Below are 21,849 nucleotides of genomic sequence, written 5' to 3'. Positions count from 1 at the left end.
GCTTTCCTTTACCTAACCTGCTTTGTGTTACATCATGTTGGTTCGTTTGTGCTCCATTGTAACTCTGAACTAAGATACTATAGTTTTGCTAAATCTAACTGATGCCTTTTTGAAACGTTCCTGCCTTGTCGTGACTTTGAAGTTACAATACATAACAAATTTCCTATAACGTATATGGCCACTGCAGTAAAGCGATGGTTTGGAAACGTCTCGTCGGGACTTTGGGCATCAACATATATCAGAGCTTTGCTGCGACTTTATCACCCAATGGCGGTAGCTTAGGGCTAATCAGGAAACGTATGTTCTCATGCTGCGATTGTATCACACATTGGCAAACGTATGTGTCTATTATATCACTCAATAAATGTAGTTTAGAGCCAATAAGAAACGCATGGGTTAATGCTGCGACTTTATCACTTAACAACTCTAGCTTAGCGCACAATGTGAAACGTATGTGTTCATGCTACGACTGTATCACCCAATGACTGTAGCTTTGAGCTTATAAAAAAAACATCTGTGTCCTATCGTGACAAAACATCACCAACATTTGCTGTTACCAACGTTCGTGTCATTGCAGGAAGAGGCCAGCTATCTTTAGTGATCAACATAAAAGAATCAGGTTCAGTAGTGGACCTTCATCACTGAGGAATGATGGCAGGCAACGTCTGGACATGGGTCCTGTCCTGCTTTCTTCTGGTCACTCTGACCCAGGGCGCATCGCCGTGAGTTTATCTTGATGATGACGATGACGATGATGATGACGATGACGATGACAATGATGATGATGATGATGATGATGATGATGATGATGATACTAAAGAGTATGGAAATAACATGCCGTCGCGACTTTAATGTTCTGGTAAAAACAGTGCCACAAAAATGACTTATTGCAGACCCAAACCAGCGCATGACATGACCTACTGGTTGTCATTCTCCGAATATTTACGACCTGGGCAAACTATGGAGATGAAGGTGTGGGTTTCCAATGCCACTGGGCCTGTCACCTTAAGCTTAGAGCTCATGGACTTCTATGGACGAAACATTCAGGATGGTCAAAACTTCACATTGCAGGCCAGCGGTAAGGAACGTTTTTGTTTGAAGTTTCGAGTTTTAGGTTTTATTGTCATGACTACCCAGCTCCGCCCGGCTCTCACTCTCACTAACCACATACGTACAGGGCTCCCCAAACTGTCCGTCCCTGCGTCCTATACGCACTAGAAGACAAAAAACACGTACTATATAGAAATTCATGGATGGGGTCTAACGACGCACTAAAAGTAAAAAGAGGGGGTCCCGAGACGCACTACGTATTCGTTATTATGAGTACCATCTGTACTGTTTTCAGCAAATGCTCTGCCAGATCTGTGCTATGGTAAACGTCGTACCCACATTCTTATTTGTATAAGTGGCTCAGAGTTTAACAAAAGTCGGTATTACTTTGACATGAGCGCTCCAGGGGTGGCGGGGGTTTGTGTTGACGAGGGGTGTGCCTTCCAAAATAAAGTATATGAAACTCTTTGTTTTTGGATCCCCCTTGAGGTTCATTAAAGTTGGGGGTCCAGGGACCCTCTAAGTTAAGCGTCAGTGGGGAGCACCCATTTACACAAAAAAGTAAAGGTAGTCAGAACAGATTTCCCGGTCGGATTCAACCAAATACAGTAATTACCCACTTACATTAAAAGTGTGAGACGCACACACAAACAACACTATTAAAAAAATAATAATAATAAAACCTCTCCGAGACCGAGCCTCCCGTTCAGATACAAACAGAAACCTACTTGGACATGAAGATCGTAAATCAAATACATCAGGCAAACATTGCTTGGACAGATAAATATAACAAAGTGGAGTATTTTAGTACTGAATTTAAGACATTCAAACATAAAATCAAATATACATCACCTAATGCATTCATGACGCCTTCACGGTCAACCCAATTTCATGTTTCCCATTACATATTATATTTGTGACAGCTACATCCCAATGTCATAATCATTCACACGCAGCAGTAATATGACAATCAAGAGAAAATATCAGACCCAAAGCGCGAGGAAAGTAGTTGATCGGAAGGATAAATACTAATCGAATGAACATGTCATGATTGCATTTGTTAGATTTACTCTGCCGAATGTTAACGTAACCACAATGAAAAACGGCACAATTTTCACCCATCTAATTATGCCCCAATTTTTTTTTTCAAACAAAAATTGCTTGTTTGCACGGCATTTGCTCTATGATTGACCTATTTCATACTCATTTGGAGTAAAACTTTGAAATTAGTGATTTAGAAGACAAAACATTACCGTCCCATATATGGGACAGTGGGCACGAGAGGGTAGGGGTTTTCTTTCTTTCTCACATTACATAGAAAAGCAAAAATTACAGATGATCTGAACTTTTATTGAAATAAAATCATTCAAGATAACATAAACAAGTCACACAACTGAATTTTGAGCAATTGTTGCCTTTGATAAATGGGAAATAAACTGTTCATTCTAACATTTTGTACAGAATGAAACAAACTGTGAACACAATTCGACATTTTGTTTCTGACTCTGGAAACAGTCGGTGGCTTTTGTCATTTTGACTTCAATTCAACTGAAGAATAGAGTGTTACAGTCGTGGTTCACATACGTTGAAGAATCATTGGTCATGAACCCCGACCTTGCATTTTGAGCAACGGTGCTTGGTCTTCTTGCCGCAAGCTCCGCATCTCAGTTGTGTTGGCCATAATTCCACCAGATGGTCCAGTCGGTCAAACCTGATCTCTTCCAAGACCCGCTTGTCCACAGAAACGTGGCCTCTTGGACGGCCAGGTGCTGCATGGTGTGAAGCGCGGCCAAGGTAGACCCTGACAACTCGCCTGCGGATGGCGAGAAGATCCAGCGGGTTGTTCTTTGCAGCCTCAGTTGCTCGGTACAGATGCCTCACCTGTTGGATACAGACGTCTAGGCAGTAGGCAAAGATGGCCCACCACCACTTCTTTGAGCGTATGGCAACCCTGTACTTGCCAACGTTCTGATCAGTGCGATCAACACCTCCCATGGTTTGGTTGTAGTGGCGAATCAGGAAGGGCTGTGGGAGTTGAACTTGCCTGGACTCTGACCTTGACCACCTCTTTGCCACCCGAAGTGGATGTACCCCAACCTTGTTTGAGACGACGTTCACAATGAGACCTGACTTTGTGTCTGTGGCATAGTCGCAGGTTCCTCTTGGCGTCTTCTGCATGTCTTTTACATCTCTCAGTGGGCAGTCTTTGCGACGATTTGCTCGGATTGTGCCTGTGCACGCGATGTTCTTTTCCGACAGCCGATCCACCAGTTTCAAACTCGTGAAAAGATTGTCAAACGTCAGGTGGAACGAGCATCCCTCCACTTCCTGCAGCTCGGCTATGAGATCAAGAACCACCTCCCCTCCCATGCCAATGCCCGGGTACGCTGTCGGTCGTCCTGTGGCTCCTTGGTAGGGCTCGCACTGAACGATGTATCCCAGAGGAGTGGTCAGACCCCACATTTTGAACCCAAACCTGATTGGTTTACCATGAATGAATTGTTTAGCGCCATGCCTGCCGTAATACGGCACCATTGACTCGTCGATGCTGAGATTCTGCGTCTGAGTGGCCTTTACACAAGCTTATGTCCAATCTTACTCTTTTTTCATCTGAAGACCTGTCATTCTTGGGTTCATAAAGTGGCTGGCGTTGACCATTCCTGACAACTGTGGCAGAAGCAGGCGCCCGCAGCTGACGGCCATTGAGGTTGGAGACTGTCCCTTCCCCGTCTTCTTCTCCGCTGTCTTCATCAGTGTCCTCAGTCACAGGAGGTGGCTCAATGAAGACAGAGGCTTCCTGGATACTGCTGTCATCTTAGCTTCCAGCATTGATAAAACTTCGTTGACATTATAGAGTCTGGAAGACAAGAGAAGCAAATCCTTCTTTGTATGTGTTAAAAACCCCACCCCTCTCGTGCCCACGGTCCCATATATGGGACGGCACTTCAAACACTCACAGATGCAAGCAAAACTTTTTTTTTAAACAATCCGCGAAATCCATATTCAGATAACATCAGTATCTCTATTATTTATTCTTTGTTTGATATATAAAAGTCCTTGGTAAAGAAAATAACAACTTACCTTTTACTGCTTGCCATTCTGCTCATCAATTCAGACCAAAAAATGCAAATGGCTGCACCTGTGTGAAACGGCAAGGGAGATACATCCCGTTCAACACGAAAACTGGACACACGTAACCTCCCTTGATATGTCTGGGGAATGATAACCACTTTATTGGGTTCAGTTAATTTATAATCTCCACTAAAATATAGCGTCCCATATTTGGGACGGTGGGCACTGATTCGCAGAACAACGTCTCTCAGTTGAAGTAGCAAGAGCTTACAGTTATTGCAGCTACTGAAACAAGCGGGGGGAGGGGGGTGCTTCTTGACTCAAAAACCTAAGGCTTTCATTAGCAGCAGAGTTGAACCGATGTCATGGCCGCCATCATATCGAGTTTGAAGATTAATCATTGCTTACTACAGTTTATCGTTATAATACAACAATCGAGAGAGAGAGAGAGAGAGAGAGAGAGAGAGAGAGAGAGAGAGAGAGAGAGAGAGAGAGAGAGAGAGAGAGAGAGAGAGAGAGAGAGAGAGAGAGAGAGAGAGAGAGAGAGAGAGACTCGATGATCGGGCCTCATTGTCGTTGGGCTGTTGGGCCTCATTTGTTGTTCAGGACAGACTGTCGATATCATCCCCAGATTATAATCAAGGTATACTCCTGAATGTACGTCATCTGCACGAATAACCCTGGATGTTCACGAACAATCATTCGTTCTACAGAATCATCTGAAAACAGTGTACATATAACAAATGAATAGATAAAATGTAATATACCATTTTACCCATAAGACAATTTGTATCAAACATGTATGGTTAATTTTGTCATTTCTGCATGTTTCAGATGATGTCCAGACAGTACAGTTCAAGGTAAGTGGAAACGTGTTATCTAGCAGCATAAACACCACGGACTAGGAAAAACCCCACAGAGATAGAGAACCAAAACAAAGTGATTGTCTGATAGAAGAAAGGCAGATAGATCGGTGAACGGGAAGAAAGAAACGAAGACTGAAAAAGAGAAGAGAGAGAGAGAGAGAGAGAGAGAGAGAGAGAGAGAGAGAGAGAGAGAGAGAGAGATAGAGAGAGAGAGAGAGAGAGAGAGAGAGAGAGAGAGAGAGAGAGAGAGAGAGAGAATAAAAAATATATATTATGAAAGTTAAGTGTTGAAGTTATCACTTGTTCGCCATGTTTTGTTATCGGAATGTGTATTGATTATCATTTTTAGAACGTGTCCATAAGCAGTCTGCTTGTTAACGTTCTTAATGTTGTTATTGTTTGAAACGTGTATCAAAGAAAAATGAATAAAACACGCTTAAACCGAGAGAGAGAGAGAGAGAGAGAGAGAGAGAGAGAGAGAGAGAGAGAGAGAGAGAGACAGACAGACAGACAGACAGACAGACAGAGACAGAGAGAAAGACAGATAGACAGAGAGAGAGAGCGAGAGAGAGATCAAATCAAATCAAATTTTATTTTACGAGGGTTGTGGCATAAGCAATATAAACGAGCTTCTTTTCAACCAGCCCTCGCCCGGAGAGGGACTATTCTAATCTTATATACATATATATACAAACGTAAAACAATTACAAAGGATACACATAAAAGTAAAAAAAATAAAAAATAAAAAAATAGAAAAACTATTCACAGGACTATGTCACGTTTCATAGATCAAAGAAGATGATTATGAACGGTCAATTACTGCTAACTGACTAACCATACCACGATCCACTCTCGCAGTCACACAAAAAGATAGAATCAACAACAAATATGAATTTCAGACGCCTGTTTATATACGATCTCGCCACCTCCCTCAATACTTCACTTCAAAAGTTGTCCAAGACGTAAAAAAGGGTAACTGACAAAAGTGCCAGTTAAAGTTTATTAAATAATAACAACACGCTGATCTCGTGTAAAGACAGGGAAACTAACTGTTCTGCACAAAAGCACTTGTTTTAGCAGGTGTCACACCCCCACGTTGTCACCACTCAAATATGTGACCCTCCACCACGGAATGAGTCGCATGTCACCTTTGCATGATTTTTATATTTTTACATTTTCATAACGAGATTGTTATGCTCTATTCAGTGGTGAAAACCGTTTAAAAAAAGAGCAAAAACTGTTTGAGTTATAAGCCTGTGACTAAGGTGACCCACACACTGTTACCAGACACTCCTCGGACTTATATTAAGCCTAGCGCAGAACCGCGCGAGGTGACATGCGACTCATTTCGTGGTGGAGGGTCACATATAATCATCGATAGGCAAGATGACTTAGTGGTGAAAGGCGCAATGTGATACGTGGAAATGTGATATTATTTATTTGCATGTATGATACAGGTACAAATGTGATAATTGTAGGCTTATACTAGTGATTACTGTGTGTGATACATGAAATGTGATATGAATGCCGTTTTTATATGTTATACTCTTACTTTCTCCCAAGCGCAAGACAAATTCTTCTATGAAAATTGAAGCCAATAAAATTTGAGTTGAGTTGAGTTGAGTTGACATGGTGCACTTAGCTTTCTGCCACGAAGTGGCCGACCCGTAAATAGTTTATCCCCACAACTGCTCCGCTGACTGTAGTGCCGGTTGGCGTGGAGCGAAGCAGCGAACCGTGGGGAAATCAGGCGCCTCGACACTCAGCTATGGTCAGCCGCTGAAGGTAACGGGTGGTCCTGTAGGTGACGTCACTGCCTGCTGGTAGATCCCTGCAGACGGTAACAGCCTCTCCGGTTACCCCAGCACTCCCCAAGAATTACCATAAATGGTAAGATGAAATAGGGAGAAACAGAAAGCTGCAACAGAAAGCATCGGTGCACTAAACATGCCACGCAACCCTTCACACTCCACCTTTAAACATGTCACCTTTACATATTTAATAGAGTACGTGGACCTGCACAAACGAACTTTTAAAACAACAAATCAGCTATTTTCCCTCCTCTCCATATCTGCAAAAACCATATACAGATTATACTTTTAGCGTCACTAAGAGCATATTATGCGCTATCGTGGAGAGAACAACAGAGAGTATTCCATCCCACAAACATTGACTCGTCAACAACGTTTAATAATGATTTATTACCTGAACAGCCTATGAATGTGTAGCTCTCCTTATGCGAAACCGCTTCAGTGTATGGCTTATCGTCCGTCGGCGAATTTGTAGCCAAACCCCTCGACCAAGCCTTTTTCGTACTGCACTGATGAAAGAAGCGCGTCCACCTAATCAGTCTTCCAACGCGTTGAAATCCTTCAAATCTCAGTCGAGTAAAACTTGACGACATCGTCGTCAAAAATCTTGTGCTGAAAAGGCAGTCATTTCTCCGTTGTTTTAAGAGCCCTCCTGTACACGGCAGAGCAGGCACGTTGACATAAAATATCACTACGTGTTGAAAACCATCAACTCCTAGACGAGAACCCACGACCTTGTCGCGTCAAAGTATATGCCTGATGGGCAGTCACAACGTGTCTCCCCTAGCTGGTAAAAAACATCACTTGACTCCAGCAACCAATCAGCTATCGTCAAAAGTATAGCGCAATTTACCTTGACTTGCCAAGCCAGCAGAATTTATCAGGTGAAAACCCTGTACACAATATTACACCTCACACCCAGCCCAGGCGTGGAGTTAAAACGAGATTCTCGTGCTTTCCTAGTCAGCACAAAAACATTTAACAGTTGCGATAAGCACAGGCGCTTTGCATCGCAATTTCGGAAAGGCACCCTACAGAGAGTTTTTCCTCACAAAACCGTAACAGACTATATACACGTTGCAGGCTATACACAAATTCTTACGTTATGATCAAAATTGGGAATTACCAGAACATGTTTAATGAAACAATGATGCTATATGGACAGATATGATCAATATGAAAATAATCAGAACGAAGTCTTCCATCACTGTGACTTTTCGTAATTTGACATTAAATGTAATGAGAGGTGTTTTTTTGAAAGTATTGAGACTCGTTGGGACTCGAACTGATTCCGGGAGAGAATTCCACAAAACGCTGCCAGAATAAGCTAAACTTGATTTTAAGATTCCGTGGAATGCTGACATTGAATTTTCGGTTTGTTTGGCTTTAAATTTTGTAATGAAAGCACGTGGTGCATGGCCGGAAAGGATTTTGTGAAGGAGCACGCCTTTATTTGATTTAAATCTTTCTTTTAAGGGCAAAATCTTAAGTTTCTTATAATCGTCGAAAACGAGACTGGATTGTTTTAATAGAATTGATTTCAGTGCTCGTCTGTGTAGACTATACAGTGGTTTTAAAATATTTGCACTGGCAGAGTCCCAGATGGTCGAACAATAATCCGTGATGGTTTGTATGTATGCATTAAAAAATAATAACCTTGAGTGTGGATCAAGAAAGTGTTTTATTCTGTTCAAAAGATATATTTTCCTCGACATGGTTTTACACAACGACCTAACATAAATTGTTATCGATATCAATTACTCCCAAAACTTTGTGATCTCCTACTTCCGCTATTGCGTCGTTGCCAATTAATATGGAATGAGGATTATTCTTGATGTTTTGTCTTTTTTGCCTTGTTGAAACGAACATGTATTTGGTCTTTTGGGGGTGAAGACTCATGTGGTTATACTCTGTCCAATTGATGAGATCATCTACACTGTTCTGCAATGATGAATAAACTTTGTCTAATTTTTTGTATCAGAAGTGTGTATGGTCGTATCATCAGCAAAGAGTTCACAATCATCATTGATACTAAAAGGAAGATCGTTAATATACAGGGAGAAGAGAAGTGGCCCAAGGACAGAACCCTGGGGGACTCCATATAACACAGGTATTTTACTTGACATAGTCGAATTCACGCAGACGGACTGCTCTCGCACGGCTAAGAAAGAGGAGAGGAGGCATAGGGTTTGGGGTGACAATCTATACTCAGCTAATTTTCTTAAAAGTAACTCATGATTAATGACGTCGAAGAGAGAGAGCGAGAGAGAGAGAGAGAGAGAGAGAGAGAGAGAGGGGTGTTTTTTTCGTCTGTCATTTTCCGACCTCTATCGTGTGCATCCGTCCAACTTGTACCACTGAACGGTATTGTTTATTTTCAGGTTAGTGAAACTTTCACGAGGATATATACCTACTCCTCGTATATTCGTGCTCGAGGCTTCGGAGGAAAAGTGTTTGACGGCTTTGAGACGGTCTACATAGGAACCTATCATCGCTGGACAGTCTTCATTCAAACGGACAAGTCGGTATATACACCTGGACAGAAAGGTGAGTTCAAAATTCAATTACAAGTGTGATGGAATTAAGAAAAAAAGATGTGTGTCCGTTATTTGTTTTTATTGTTTCCCCCATATGCCATGTGTACTTCACATGCGTGTGGGTATATCTATCTATAATTTCTCTTTTCTTTCTCCCTTTAGACTTTTTTTATTTTTTTAAATTTTTTTAATGTTTTTGACCTCAGTTGCATGGCATATTTTTGCCTGTGTGGCAGATTAGATGAAGACCGGGGGCTGCCCTGGGGGAGTGTGCAGAATGTTTCTCTGTCTCTTTGATCTTATTAGTGGCCTCGCGTTGTGTTTTGTATGTATGTGAGAATATTTTTCTGTTTCCCCCTCTTATCCCCGATGAAATCAGTGTCTTTCGTTCAAATAATATAGCCCACACCGTAGTTGAACATTTTGTCACATCCTTTTTATTACATTACTTCATCGTGGAACAATATCGCCGTCGCTCTCTCACGCTAGCTCTCTCTCTTTCTCTCTCTGTTACTTTTCGTCCATGTTTTAGTCTGTCTCCGTACCGTCGCTAATTAATTCTTACTGGGGTTTTCCCATGCTCCCGTTTAATCAAGGAGTGATTATCACTGAAGATCTAAGAAAATCCTTACGATTGAAAAGAAAGGCTGGCTCCCGTTTATTCAAGGAGTGGTTATTATCAGATTCCCGTTTAATCAAGGAATTTATTCAGAGTTTATAACAAATTTCCCGATTGACAAGGAACTATTTAGAGTTTAAAACAAGGTTCCCGATTAGCAAGGAACTGATTTAAAATTAATGACTCCCGATTGACAAGGAATCTTGAGCCCGCGAATTCCGAAACGTTGTAATTATAGACCTCAAATCTTTGGACTATTTCGCATACTCATGCGCTACGGTGAACTCTGGGTGGCCGAGTGGTAACGCACTTGCGCTCGGAAGCGAGAGGTTGCGAGTTCGACCCTGGGTCAGGGCTTTAGCAATTTTCTCCCCCCTTTCCTAACCTAGGTGGTGGGTTCAAGGGCTAGTCTTTCGGATGAGACGAAAAACCGAGGTCCCTTCGAGTATACTACATTGGGGTGTGCACGTTAAAGATCCCACGATTGACAAAAGGGTCTTTCCTGGCAAAATTGTATAGGCATAGATAAAAATGTCCACCAAAATACCCGTGTGACTTGGAATAATAGGCCGTGAAAAGTAGGATATGCGCCGAAATGGCTGCGATCTGCTGGCCGATGTGAATGCGTGATGTATTGTGTAAAAAAAAATTCCATCTCACACGGCATAAATAAATCCCTGCGCCTTGAATATGTGCGCGATATAAATTGCATAAAAATTAAAATAAAAAAATTAAAATAAAAAAACAAAATCCCTGCGCTTAGAACTGTACCCACGGAATACGCGCGATATAAGCCTCATATTGATTGATTGATTGAACTCTGACCCTGAATCACTAACTTCCGGCAAATAATCCGATTCTTTCTTGAATTACATAACCCTATTTTCCGCTAACCGTCGTTAAACAACTAAGTCCGTAAGTGACTATTGACATGAAGAGACTTATCATTTTATCAAACAACTCCCGCGCATCGATATTAACAAGTTAGCGACTGGTCGTCTGCGATCAAGTCACGTCTGCTCGAAGCGTCGGTTCTACGCCGTCCTACAGACTAGTATCGTGCGTCGTAAACTACGTCACATCAAAATTCGTGTCAAGCTACGAAAGTGCACGCGTACCAATGATCGGTAGCGAAGTCACTCCAGCACACGCATGCATTCAAAACATTGTTACGTGGTCTGTAAGGCTATTCCCTCACAATCCCCACCACTCAAATTCAATGTCATTTTTTTAACAACAATTAATTGAATAACATTTCAAGAGATCATCTCGAACACATACTAAATACTCTTTGCTAATGCCCTCAAAATGTCCTCGGGCAAACTTATTCCACGTAATGTACGTGCCACATTGCGATCATTATTGTCTCTTTGGCATCACGCGACTAACGCGATGTCGTTACACGGAATAACTTTGGTTAAACCGATTTCGTCCACAGGCTAGCTAACCTGACCAGCGCTAAAGATAAATGCCTTATTGTCCGTGCTGGCCGGTTAAGAGTATCGAAACTCATAAATGTTATAGCTTCGCGGAAGCGTAGATCGCCGAATGCATGGCGACGTCGATGACCCACAGAAGGTTAGAGGTGAGTGATGAGGGCAGCACTGCAGACCCACAGAAGGTTAGAGGTGAGTGATGAGAGTAGCATCGCAGACCCACAGAAGGTTAGAGGTGAGTGATGAGAGTAGCATCGCAGACCCACAGAAGGTTAGAGGTGTGTGATGACGGCGGCATTGCTGACCCACAGAAGGTTAGAGGTGAGTGATGAGAGTAGCATCGCAGACCCACAGAAGGTTAGAGGTGTGTGATGACGGCGGCATTGCTGACCCACAGAAGGTTAGAGGTGAGTGATGAAGGCAGCATTGATGACCCACAGAAGGTTAGAGGTGTGTGATGACGGCGGCATTGATGACCCACAGAAGGTTAGAGGTGAGTGATGATGGTAGCATTGCAGACCCACAGAAGGTTAGAGGTGAGTGATGATGGTAGCACTGCAGACCCACAGAAGGTTAGAGGTGTGTGGTGATGGTAGCACTGCAGACCCACAGAAGGTTAGAGGTGAGTGATGAGAGCAGCGTCGCAGACCCACAGAAGGTTAGAGGTGTGTGATGATGGTAGCACTGCAGACCCACAGAAGGTTAGAGGTGTGTGGTGATGGTAGCACTGCAGACCCACAGAAGGTTAGAGGTGAGTGATGAGAGCAGCGTCGCAGACCCACAGAAGGTTAGAGGTGTGTGATGATGGTAGCACTGCAGACCCACAGACGGTTAGAGGTGAGTGATGATGGTGGCTTTGCTGACCCACAGAAGGTTACGGACTTGCTGTGACACCGGTGTTGCAGGGGAGGGTGTCGCATTACCCATCCACCGGGAGCCAATGACGTTATGCGACAATGTTCTTTTGGAGTTAAACAGCGGGGTGGTTAGCAGGCATCTTCTTCTTCTTTCAACCAGTTGGCAAGGTATCAGGTTACCGGGTTAGCAGGTCACATGAAATCCGCCCCCTTACCCTTTTCTTTACTGAGCTTTAGGCCTTCTCTACCCCTTTATATTGTTTAAGGTCATCTTTGTGCACCCACACAGTAGGACACCCCTCTTTATACTGCAAGAGCACGGAACTGTAGCCCTTTAATGCCATAACCTGGTAGGGACCCGTCCACCCGGTGCCTAATGTTTGATTGGCCTTGGGGAGGCACCACCTCCACACCAGGGACCCTACGTCGTAGCTTCTTCGCTTACAGTTCCTGTCATAGGACTTTTTCTGCCTACTGGCGCTACTTTTGACGTTCTCCCGAACGAACTCGAAAGCCCGCTCCAACCCATCCCGTAACCACTCTACATATTGGCTAGGGCAATCCCTCTTCATTTCCCCCGGGGCCGGACCCACGACCATCCCGATAAGAAGAGTGACCTCACGCCCAAACATTAGCAGGTTAGAGGAACACTTAGTGGACTGTTGCTGGGAAGCTCTATACGCCATAAGGACGAAAGGTATGTGATCGTCCCAGTCACTCCGTTGCTCGTTAACCAAGATGGCTAACAGCTGGTGTAACGTCTGGTTAAACCTTTCTACGAGTCCGTCGCTTTGCGGTTGGTAAGGCGTAGTCCTTGTCTTGTTAATGTCCAGTAAGTCACACATACATCCAAACAGCACACTCTCAAATTCCCTCCCCTGGTCTGTATGGATAGAGTTAGGAACGCCGAACCGGCTTATGAACTCTGTGACCAGCTTATCGGCCACCGTCTGGGCCGTGTGATTCTCTAGGGGGTAGGCCTCCACCCACTTAGTAAAATAGTCTGTCACTACCATGATATACTCGTTACCGTGATTGCTCATCGGCAAAGGGCCTACAATATCAATGGCTATTTTGTCCATAGGGGACCCCACGTTCACGTGTTGTAATGGTTCTTTCCCCCTCCCAGGACCAGGTTTCTTTCTCGCGCAAGGAATGCATTCCGCACACCATCTCGCCACGTCACTGTTCAACCCTGGCCAATAGGCCACTTGTTTGACTCGAGACAACGTTTTGTCACGTCCAAAATGACTAGACGATCTAACGTCATGCGTCATTTTCATGCTGCGGTAACGCACTGCTGAAGGTGCCACAAGTACCGTGCGAGGTTCACCAGTACCCACGGCCGCAATCCGTCGGTAAAGTATCCCCTCTATCACCCTCAAGCCATCCCACAAGTTCAACAACGACTTGACCGCCTGACTATACTGAGATGCTTCGTTCCCGCGTGGCCTCTCAACTCCGCTATTGATCAACTCGATGATCACCCGCGTCACCGGGTCCTCTATTTGCCACTGTCTTATCTCCTCCGTCGTCCAGCTATCCGACCAATCGCTCCGCAGCCCCTCTAAACATTCCAAATGTTCGGACTCACTTCTCTCGGCTGCCCCGTCCGCCGCAGCGGAGTAGGCGCCCTCCCCGGACTCAATCTCTCTTACGAGATCATGTGTGCCAGGTACCTCACTATGGGCGCGGGACCCCTCAGGTTGTCCGATCGCACCCGTAGCTACCCCCGTTCCTGCTTCCCCTTCCGAGTGAGCAGAAACGTCCCCCTGTGGACAAGAACCTTCCCCTAGACCCTCTTCAGAGATTCCCTTGTGCCCACAAAGTACCCAGGTGGAAGGCAAAACTCGCTAGGTGCCAAAACAAACTCATCCTCGTTGAACCACGAAGCAGATTTACTCTGAGAGCTTCCCTGACCATCCCGCTTATCTTTTCCTTCCCCCGTTCTATGCTGAGAGCGAGTAACCATTTGGTGTCCAACGGGAGGCGATTCCTCACGTCCCTTTTCTGCGACGGATACCCCAGTTACGTCCCTTGCTTCATGCTGGGCAGATTCACTCTGAGTAACCTGATTTCCGTCTATGCCTGTTGTCTCTAGGTGTTGCGTTCCTGTTTCGGTGCTAACCTGTGATTCCGCCTGCGCTATTCCTTGATCAACCTCGGCAGGGGTTGCGGTCTTTGACCCGCCTTCTCCCTCCTTTGTATCTTGGTTCACTACGTGCACATGCGTGCTCTCGCCTACGCACTCTGAACAGTTGTCTCGCTTGCATGCACGATAAGGCTTGCGTGACATTGCGTCTGAATTGCCACGTAGCGTGCCTTTGCGATATTCCATGTCAAAATTATATGAGTCTAGCGTAGCTATCCATCTGGCGACCATACCCTCTGGGTTCTTAAAATTCCTAAGCCACCGTAATGAACTGTGGTCAGTTCGTACGAGGAATTTCCTCCCTACCAAGTAATGGCGAAAGTGTTTCACGAACTTTGACCACTGCGTATAGCTCGCGTTACGTGACGCAGTACCTACGCCTGCTGGGACATAGAGTTTTGCTCGCATAGGCAATCACCTTCTCTTCCCCGTCCTGTACCTGGCTAAGCACTGCTCCCACTGACCATCCCGATGCGTCGGTGTCTAACACGAACGTTCCCTCTCTACGAAGATAAGCCAACACTGGGGCCATGATCAACGCTTCCTTAAGCTGCTCGAATGCCCTCTGGCAGTCGTCACCCCATACAAAGATAGCTCCCTTTTTGGTCAAACTCGTGAGAGGCACTGCCTTGTCGGCAAAGTCTCTAATGAACTTCCTGTAATATGAGGCTAGCCCCAAGAAACTTCTAACCTCCGTCACCGTGGTGGGAGTAGGCCAATCTCTGACTGCCTCTATCTTTACTTCATCACACTTTATTCCTTCTTCAGAGATCACGTGCCCGAGAAAGGACACTTCCTTCTGATACAACTGACACTTAGCAGCCTTCAACCTCAAGTTCGCCCCCTGGAACCTCTGAAATACCCTCCTCAGATTTTCCAGGTGGTCTTCCTTGCTCTTTTCCATAACCACTATGTCATCCACGTACACCAACACCCTGTCGAAACCCACTCCTTGGAGCGTCAACTCCACGAGTCTCTGGAAGGTCGAACAGCTGTTGCACAAGCCAAAAGGCAACACCTTGAATTGGTAATTCCTCCGAAAACGGCGTATGGCTGCCTAAATGGCGGGGTAAAAAACGGTCATACACGTAAAATTCCATTCGTGCAAAAAACACGAGTGTACGTGGGAGTTTCAGCCCACGAACGCAGAAGAAGAAGAAGAAGAATTGGTAATGACCCACATGCGTACTGAAAGCTGTCTTTTCCTTGTCGCTATCCTTCATTTCAACTTGGAAATAGCCCTGTGCCATATCTAAGGTAGAAAACCATTTGCTACCCGCCAAGAGATCGAGTGACTCGTCTATTCTAGGCAGAGGATAAGCGTCCTTCTTTGTCAACGCATTGAGCTTTCTGAAATCAACACAGAAACGTACGCTACCGTCTTTCTTCTTCACTAAAACCACGGGGGCAGCCCAAGGGCTGTCACTTGGCTATATCACATCCGCTTCACGCATTTTCCTCACCTCTTCCTCGATCACCTCTCTCTGCGCTATGGGGGGTCTACGCGGGGGGGATTTTGACTGGTCTGTTTCCTTCCACGTTGATTTCGTGCTTGGTCCTTCCGGACCGTCCTAACTGCCCTGTGGTCTCGTAAAAGACTTCTCGAAACTCACTCACTAAACCCAGTAACTTCTCTTTGGGTGGGGCGCTCACTCCCCTGTCTGCCTTTTCCATCATGTCTGTCAATGGTGCTGGTAGCCCCACGCCATTTTTCTCTCCCCGACTATCGTGACCCTTTTCGGTCGTTTCCTCAATTTTCCCGTTTTCCACCTGCTCTACTGTTTTAATAGAAGCTATCATCATTCCCCCTTCTTGACGTATCTCATGTTCAGAAAAGTTCGAAACCGGAACGTAAATTCCCTCGCTCCCGACAGATACCATCGCTCTAGGCACCTCCATACCCGGGTGTTTGTTAGCCTGACGTAGGGGTTCTATGAGTCCCTCCCGTTTTCCTTTCCAATCTCCCGTTACCATAGCCCTGACCAACCTTTCACTATTGGGGGGTATGTGCACCGATTCCGTGACCTTAACCCTAGCGCACGTCTGACTCGCCTCACTGATCATCTGCACCGCCCGGCCGTGAATATGCAAAATACCCTTACTAAAATCAAGAGAGGTAGCATTCTTTTTCAGAAAATCCATCCCCAGTATGCCCTGAGCCCCTTTGATCTCTCCCACTACCATCTGGGTTCTGAACTTTTGCCCATTGATGCTCATAGAGAATCGGCCTTTTCCCTGAACTTCCAAAGGATCGCCGTTTGCTATGCTCAAACGATTGCTAACTGGGTTAAGCTTGGGTTTCCTATCTCCCATTGCTTCGAAAACTTCCGCCGAGAGAATAGTCATGCCTGCCCCCGTATCGACCAACATCTCTATCTTGTGCATGCCCACTTCGACCGGTATTAGCCAACAGGCGCCTGCAGCTATGCTTATTCTCACGGTTGGTTGTTCCTTCCTACCTTGATTGGCCTTTGCATTTCCACGGTGGGCTGTGTTCTTGGCCTCGAACGCAACCCCATCTAGTTTAACGGCGCTGACTTAGCGTTCCCCCTTGGTTGTACCCATCCCCCTTGTCTTTCCTTCTTTCTAGGACACTGACGAGCGAAATGTTGGGGATCACCGCAAATGAAACAGCTACCCGCCTCGGACTTCCCTGTCCTGCCTCTCGACAACTCCTCTATCTTCTTTTTTAGCATGTCCACTTTTCTACTCATGTCTTCTTTGTTTGCGTTTCTCTCTTTCTTTCCATCCCCTTCTCCCACGTACCGGATCGCTGACCCAGTGTCCTCGGGCTTTTTCAACGTCTTTTCGGGAAACCCGTTATTCTTGAAAGCTACGTATTCCCCGGCTAGCGACACTGCTTCGTCTAGGGTATTGGGGTGTCCGAACTGCACCCTCTCTCTGAGAGCCTCTTCCGATAACCCACCAATAAACTGTTCTATCAGTATGAGTTCCCTTGCCCCAGTTTCCATGTCCCTATAAGCCCTGGTAGCCAAGCGACAGAGTGCAAACCCATACTCCTCAACTGTTTCCTGCTTTCTACGTTTTCTGTTGCGAAAATCGCATCTGTACGACATCACTCTCTCTTTAGGACTGAACCTCTTTGCCAGCGCGGTGGTCAACGCAACGAAATCTCTATTTTCTTCCTGTTGCAAATACCCCCAACACCTGCTGAGCAGCCCCTCTAAGACTCAACGACAATTGAATCCCCTTTTCTTCTCCTGTCCACTCATTCCACGTCGACACCCCATCGAAATGTTCTAGGTAATCATTCAAATCAAGTGAAGTACCATCGTACTTATCGGCCTGAATCGATTTCCTGCTGGTATGTTGGTAGGGTTTTTCCCTCCCTATAAATGGACCTGGGCGACGTGCTCCCTCATCTACCCTATGATTGGCTGACCCTTGACCCCGATCTGCATAAGCGCGCACGTGACCGTTCTCGGCATCAACTGCCTGGTCGCGCTCAACTTCGTACCCTGAGTCAAAAGACATGTGCGTTTCGCCTTTCTGTTCATTCTCTGAATATTGTGATGGATACTTATATCTGCGTGGCGTTTCCAACCACCTAGTCTGCTCTTCCATTTCTATTTCTCTTTCTTCTCTCCTGGCTATCGAACCCTAAGCCGTAAGAAAGCTTGGTGAGAGAGCGCTCACGACTTGTCCTAGTCTTGACAAAATACCCATCTTTCTTTCGTCCAAAACAATTCAATCTTTGCGAAACCTTCGCCGAACTTCCACTAGATCTAACATGAACTATACTAACTTCAAAGAGACTACGGTGAACTCTGACCCTGAATCACTAACTTCCGGCAAATAATCCGATTATTTCTTGAATTACATAACCCTAACATAATTCCGCTAACCGTCGTTAAACAACTAAGTCCGTAAGTGACTATTGACATGAAGAGACTTATCATTTTATCAAACAACTCCCGATATTAACAAGTTAGCGACTGGTCGTCTGCGATCAAGTCACGTCTGCTCGAAGGGTCGGTTCTAAGCCGTCCAACAGACTAGTATCGTGCCTCGTAAACTACGTCACATCAAAATTGGTGTCAAGCTACGAAAGTGCATGCGTACCAATGATCGGTAGCGAAGTCACTCCAAGAGTCCAACACACGCATGCACTCTAAACATTGTTACGTGGTATGTAAGGCTATTCCCTCACACCTGATTTCTTTTTTTTCTTCTTTTTTTATAATGTAGGCGGGGAGCATATCCTTCTTCCTTGGTCTTTTTCTTTATAACATAATCAACTTTATATTATACAAAACATAAACTTCTTTCTAATATTTAACTCTAATTCCAATAAAATACCCAAATCTAACTTCTTTCCATGAAATTTTCCAATGGTCATTTTTGCTATCAAAATACACTAATTTATCAAATAAGTTTGATCATTTTTAAAATTTTCATTCCAATAACCAAATAATATATATATCTGTTCCACTCAAAATTGTATCATGATAAATTTGCTTATAGGCCTAAACAAAATCTTTACATGGTTTCCAAACATTCCTCACCTCTTAGACTTAATTTCATGCACATTCCTTTTTACCTGTGCGCATAGTTTCTCGTGCTATGAGGGAAGCGCTATATGAATGTATATCAACATACAGGGCTCCCCAAACGGTGCGTGCCTGCGTCCTATACGCGCTTGAATCAGAGACTCTGCTTGAATCCGACTGAGTTTTGGCAAACAATATTCCTTTCACTAGTCTTGTGTCGGTGAATTTGTTTTTCTCCCGCTTTCAGTCAAATTCCGTCCTCTCGCCATATATAGTGTGATCTTACGGTGTCAGTCTGAAACAGTTTTTTGGTGCAGCTACATTCCTTTAACTAGTGTTGGTGAATCTACATTTTCTGTTTTTAGTCAAATTCCGTGCTCTTGTCATGATGCCTGATCTTACCGTGTCAAACAAACTTGTGGACATTTCCATTTACGTAAGTATAATCATGGCCTTGATAGCTAGCTCCTTCTGTGTTCATTATAATAATTGTTTCTCCTGTATAATGTTTTTTAATGAATATTCCAGGCTACGAACAAAGGCTGAAGAGGCTTACTTGAGAAAAAAGAAAGTTTTTTTTTCTAATGCACTAATTTTGGAGGAAAAGTGTATGTATTTTATTCCTTGTATAAATGTAGTCGAGTGTAATAATATCACTAGAATATTTATGGAATTGTGCATGTATGTTCCATCCAAATGTTGTCTCTATCGTTTGTGTTCATGTTCAGCTAGTACAGACTAGCACATGAAGCTAATGTATTTAATGTATTATACATGTTTTTGTAAAGATTGCAACTTGTACATTCTTCTTCTTCCACTTTGTCCTTTCTTTTTTGATTTCTCCTCGTCATCCATAATGTCCATCTTCTCTCTTTTGCTTCCTTTTTCTCTTCCTCGTCTTCCTCCCTCTCACATTAGGTCAATATTTTACTGAATGCATTCCGGTAAACTGGGATTGAACAGGGGCCAAGGGTATTTTTATTTTGTCGTTTTCGTTGTTGTTCTGGTATCACACAGCAAGCTTTGTGGTATTCTTAATTTCTCCATCGCTGGTAATTTGAAGAAAATGGTGTGTAAAGATCAGTGCCAGTGTCTTCTTCTATGGGTTTACAGGACCCAAGCAACACCAAGGTTGCCGAGTGGCATAACTTGACCAGTGGGGATGACTCTGGGGTTGTGCACGGAGAAATGATGACGTCCAACGATCCTCCCCTGGGATTATGGGCGATTCGGGCCACTGTTGACGTAAGATTGTACATCTCTCTCCCTATCTCTGTGTGACTGTGTGTCTGTCTGTCTCTCTTTCTCTCTGTCTCTTTCTTTGTCCTTTGCTGATGTTGCTAAAATGTATTGTAGTGGCAATTCGTTATGTGCGGGATTTATCAGTCACATGTTTTCGTTATTCCCATCATGATATCACCATTATACATGTAATGGAGGGGCGCTGGTTCTGTGCGACGTTTATTTCTTGAGATAGTTGTGACCACATGACTTCATTTCAGCAATCGTCATCCTAGATCTGTTCGTATTCCAATCAGTGTAATTTCCCAGTTCTGTTGTTCTGCGTTCGTTCTGACTTGACAAGTTGATAAAAAGCAATGACATTTTATTTCTGCGAAGCAACTGAATATAAAAAGAAAAAAAAGCGTGAACAACGAATTCTCCCCTGGGAGAAAATGAAGATGTTTGCTTTTCGTCTCCTTTGTAGGTAGGGAGATTGTACAGCACACAAGTCGTACTGGACAAGCATGTTGTTATCCTTTTTTTTCGAAGTACCGTAAATTTGTGCGTGGCCATATTTTCGAGCTGTGCATTGTTAGTTTATAGGAAAAATACATTAGAAGCTCGCAAAGAAATTTGGATCGTTTGCTCCGGAACTGCTACGTCAATATGCCAAAACAAAAACATTCTGGCTCAAAATAAAGAAACAGGCTGTTTATAATTTACATAGCATTCCAGTCTTGTTCTTCTTTTCGTCACACCCCCCCCCCCCCCCCCCCCCTGTTAACCGTTATTTCTGCCGACGCAGCAGTATTGGTTGTTTTTGTGTCTGTCTATCTGTTTGTGTTATGTACATTTAATATGTAATAACTATGAAATTGAAGTATATAATCATATTTTGTACTTTAGATGTAGTAAGAACAGGTTGTAAGACAAGTTAACCTTTGTATTAATTATCAATCAATCGCGGATCAATCCATCCATCCATCAATCCATTCATCAGTCCATCCATCCATCAATCAATCTCTCTCTATCTCTCTCTCTCTCTCTTTATCTTGCTCTCTTTCTCTTTGTTCATAAATATTCCATTTGCTTAAAATATCTGCTTAAATTATTTTGGAGTAAATCTGACATCAATTCTGGAGCAATGTTTTTGTCTTTTTTTTGTTAAAACTCTTTTTTCATATTTACAGGGTGTGACAGAAACTAAGAAGTTCAACATTTTAGAAGTTAGTGAGTATTTTTTTTACATTTTTATATTTAATTCAAAGTTAACATTTTTTTTATTAACCTAACATACATCGTACAAGAAAAATACATCATCATTTCTACGTAATAACAAATGCCTTCTTCCAAGTATGTGGAACAAGGTATCAGGCACAAGAATAGTACGAAGGCGGAGGTTGAAAGTAAGGACAAAAAGAGAGCAGAAGAGAGAGCGAGAGAACTCGAACTCGAACTCGAACTCGAACTCGAACTCAAAAACTTTATTACCGAGGGATGATAGCATTAGGTCCATATGGTCCTTTCTTACAGCTAGTCCCTACTATAATACACACATGAAACGAAGAACAAGTATGAAGAATAAAAAAAGAAATCAAATAAAACACAATCATGTAGGGAAAAGTATAACAAACATTAGTGTGCCTGTGGAAGCATATTATACATTTTCTCTTTTACGCACCCTCACACACACTCGCACAAATTGTACACCGAC

The 21,849-nt window shown here is 43.9% G+C and overlaps 1 protein-coding gene across 1 annotated transcript in view; it reads left to right on the top strand.

Annotated features, from left to right (window-relative positions):
* Positions 1-581: 581 nt before the first annotated feature.
* LOC138969691 (CD109 antigen-like) overlaps positions 582-21,849 on the top strand; it is a 56,684-nt gene continuing 35,416 nt past the window's right edge. Inside the window, exons 1-7 of the mRNA XM_070342549.1 lie at positions 582-722; positions 894-1,078; positions 4,957-4,982; positions 9,181-9,346; positions 19,277-19,347; positions 20,025-20,156; positions 21,326-21,365. Of these exons, the coding sequence (XP_070198650.1) occupies positions 649-722; positions 894-1,078; positions 4,957-4,982; positions 9,181-9,346; positions 19,277-19,347; positions 20,025-20,156; positions 21,326-21,365 (694 nt within the window). The 5' untranslated portion in view covers positions 582-648. The remainder of the gene's footprint in view (positions 723-893; positions 1,079-4,956; positions 4,983-9,180; positions 9,347-19,276; positions 19,348-20,024; positions 20,157-21,325; positions 21,366-21,849) is intronic.

This window comes from Littorina saxatilis, linkage group LG6 (assembly GCF_037325665.1).
Source record: "Littorina saxatilis isolate snail1 linkage group LG6, US_GU_Lsax_2.0, whole genome shotgun sequence".
Lineage (NCBI taxonomy): Eukaryota > Metazoa > Mollusca > Gastropoda > Littorinimorpha > Littorinidae > Littorina > Littorina saxatilis.
The sequence above is the reverse complement of the archived record's forward strand: the minus strand, read 5'-3'. Positions and strand labels throughout refer to the sequence as shown.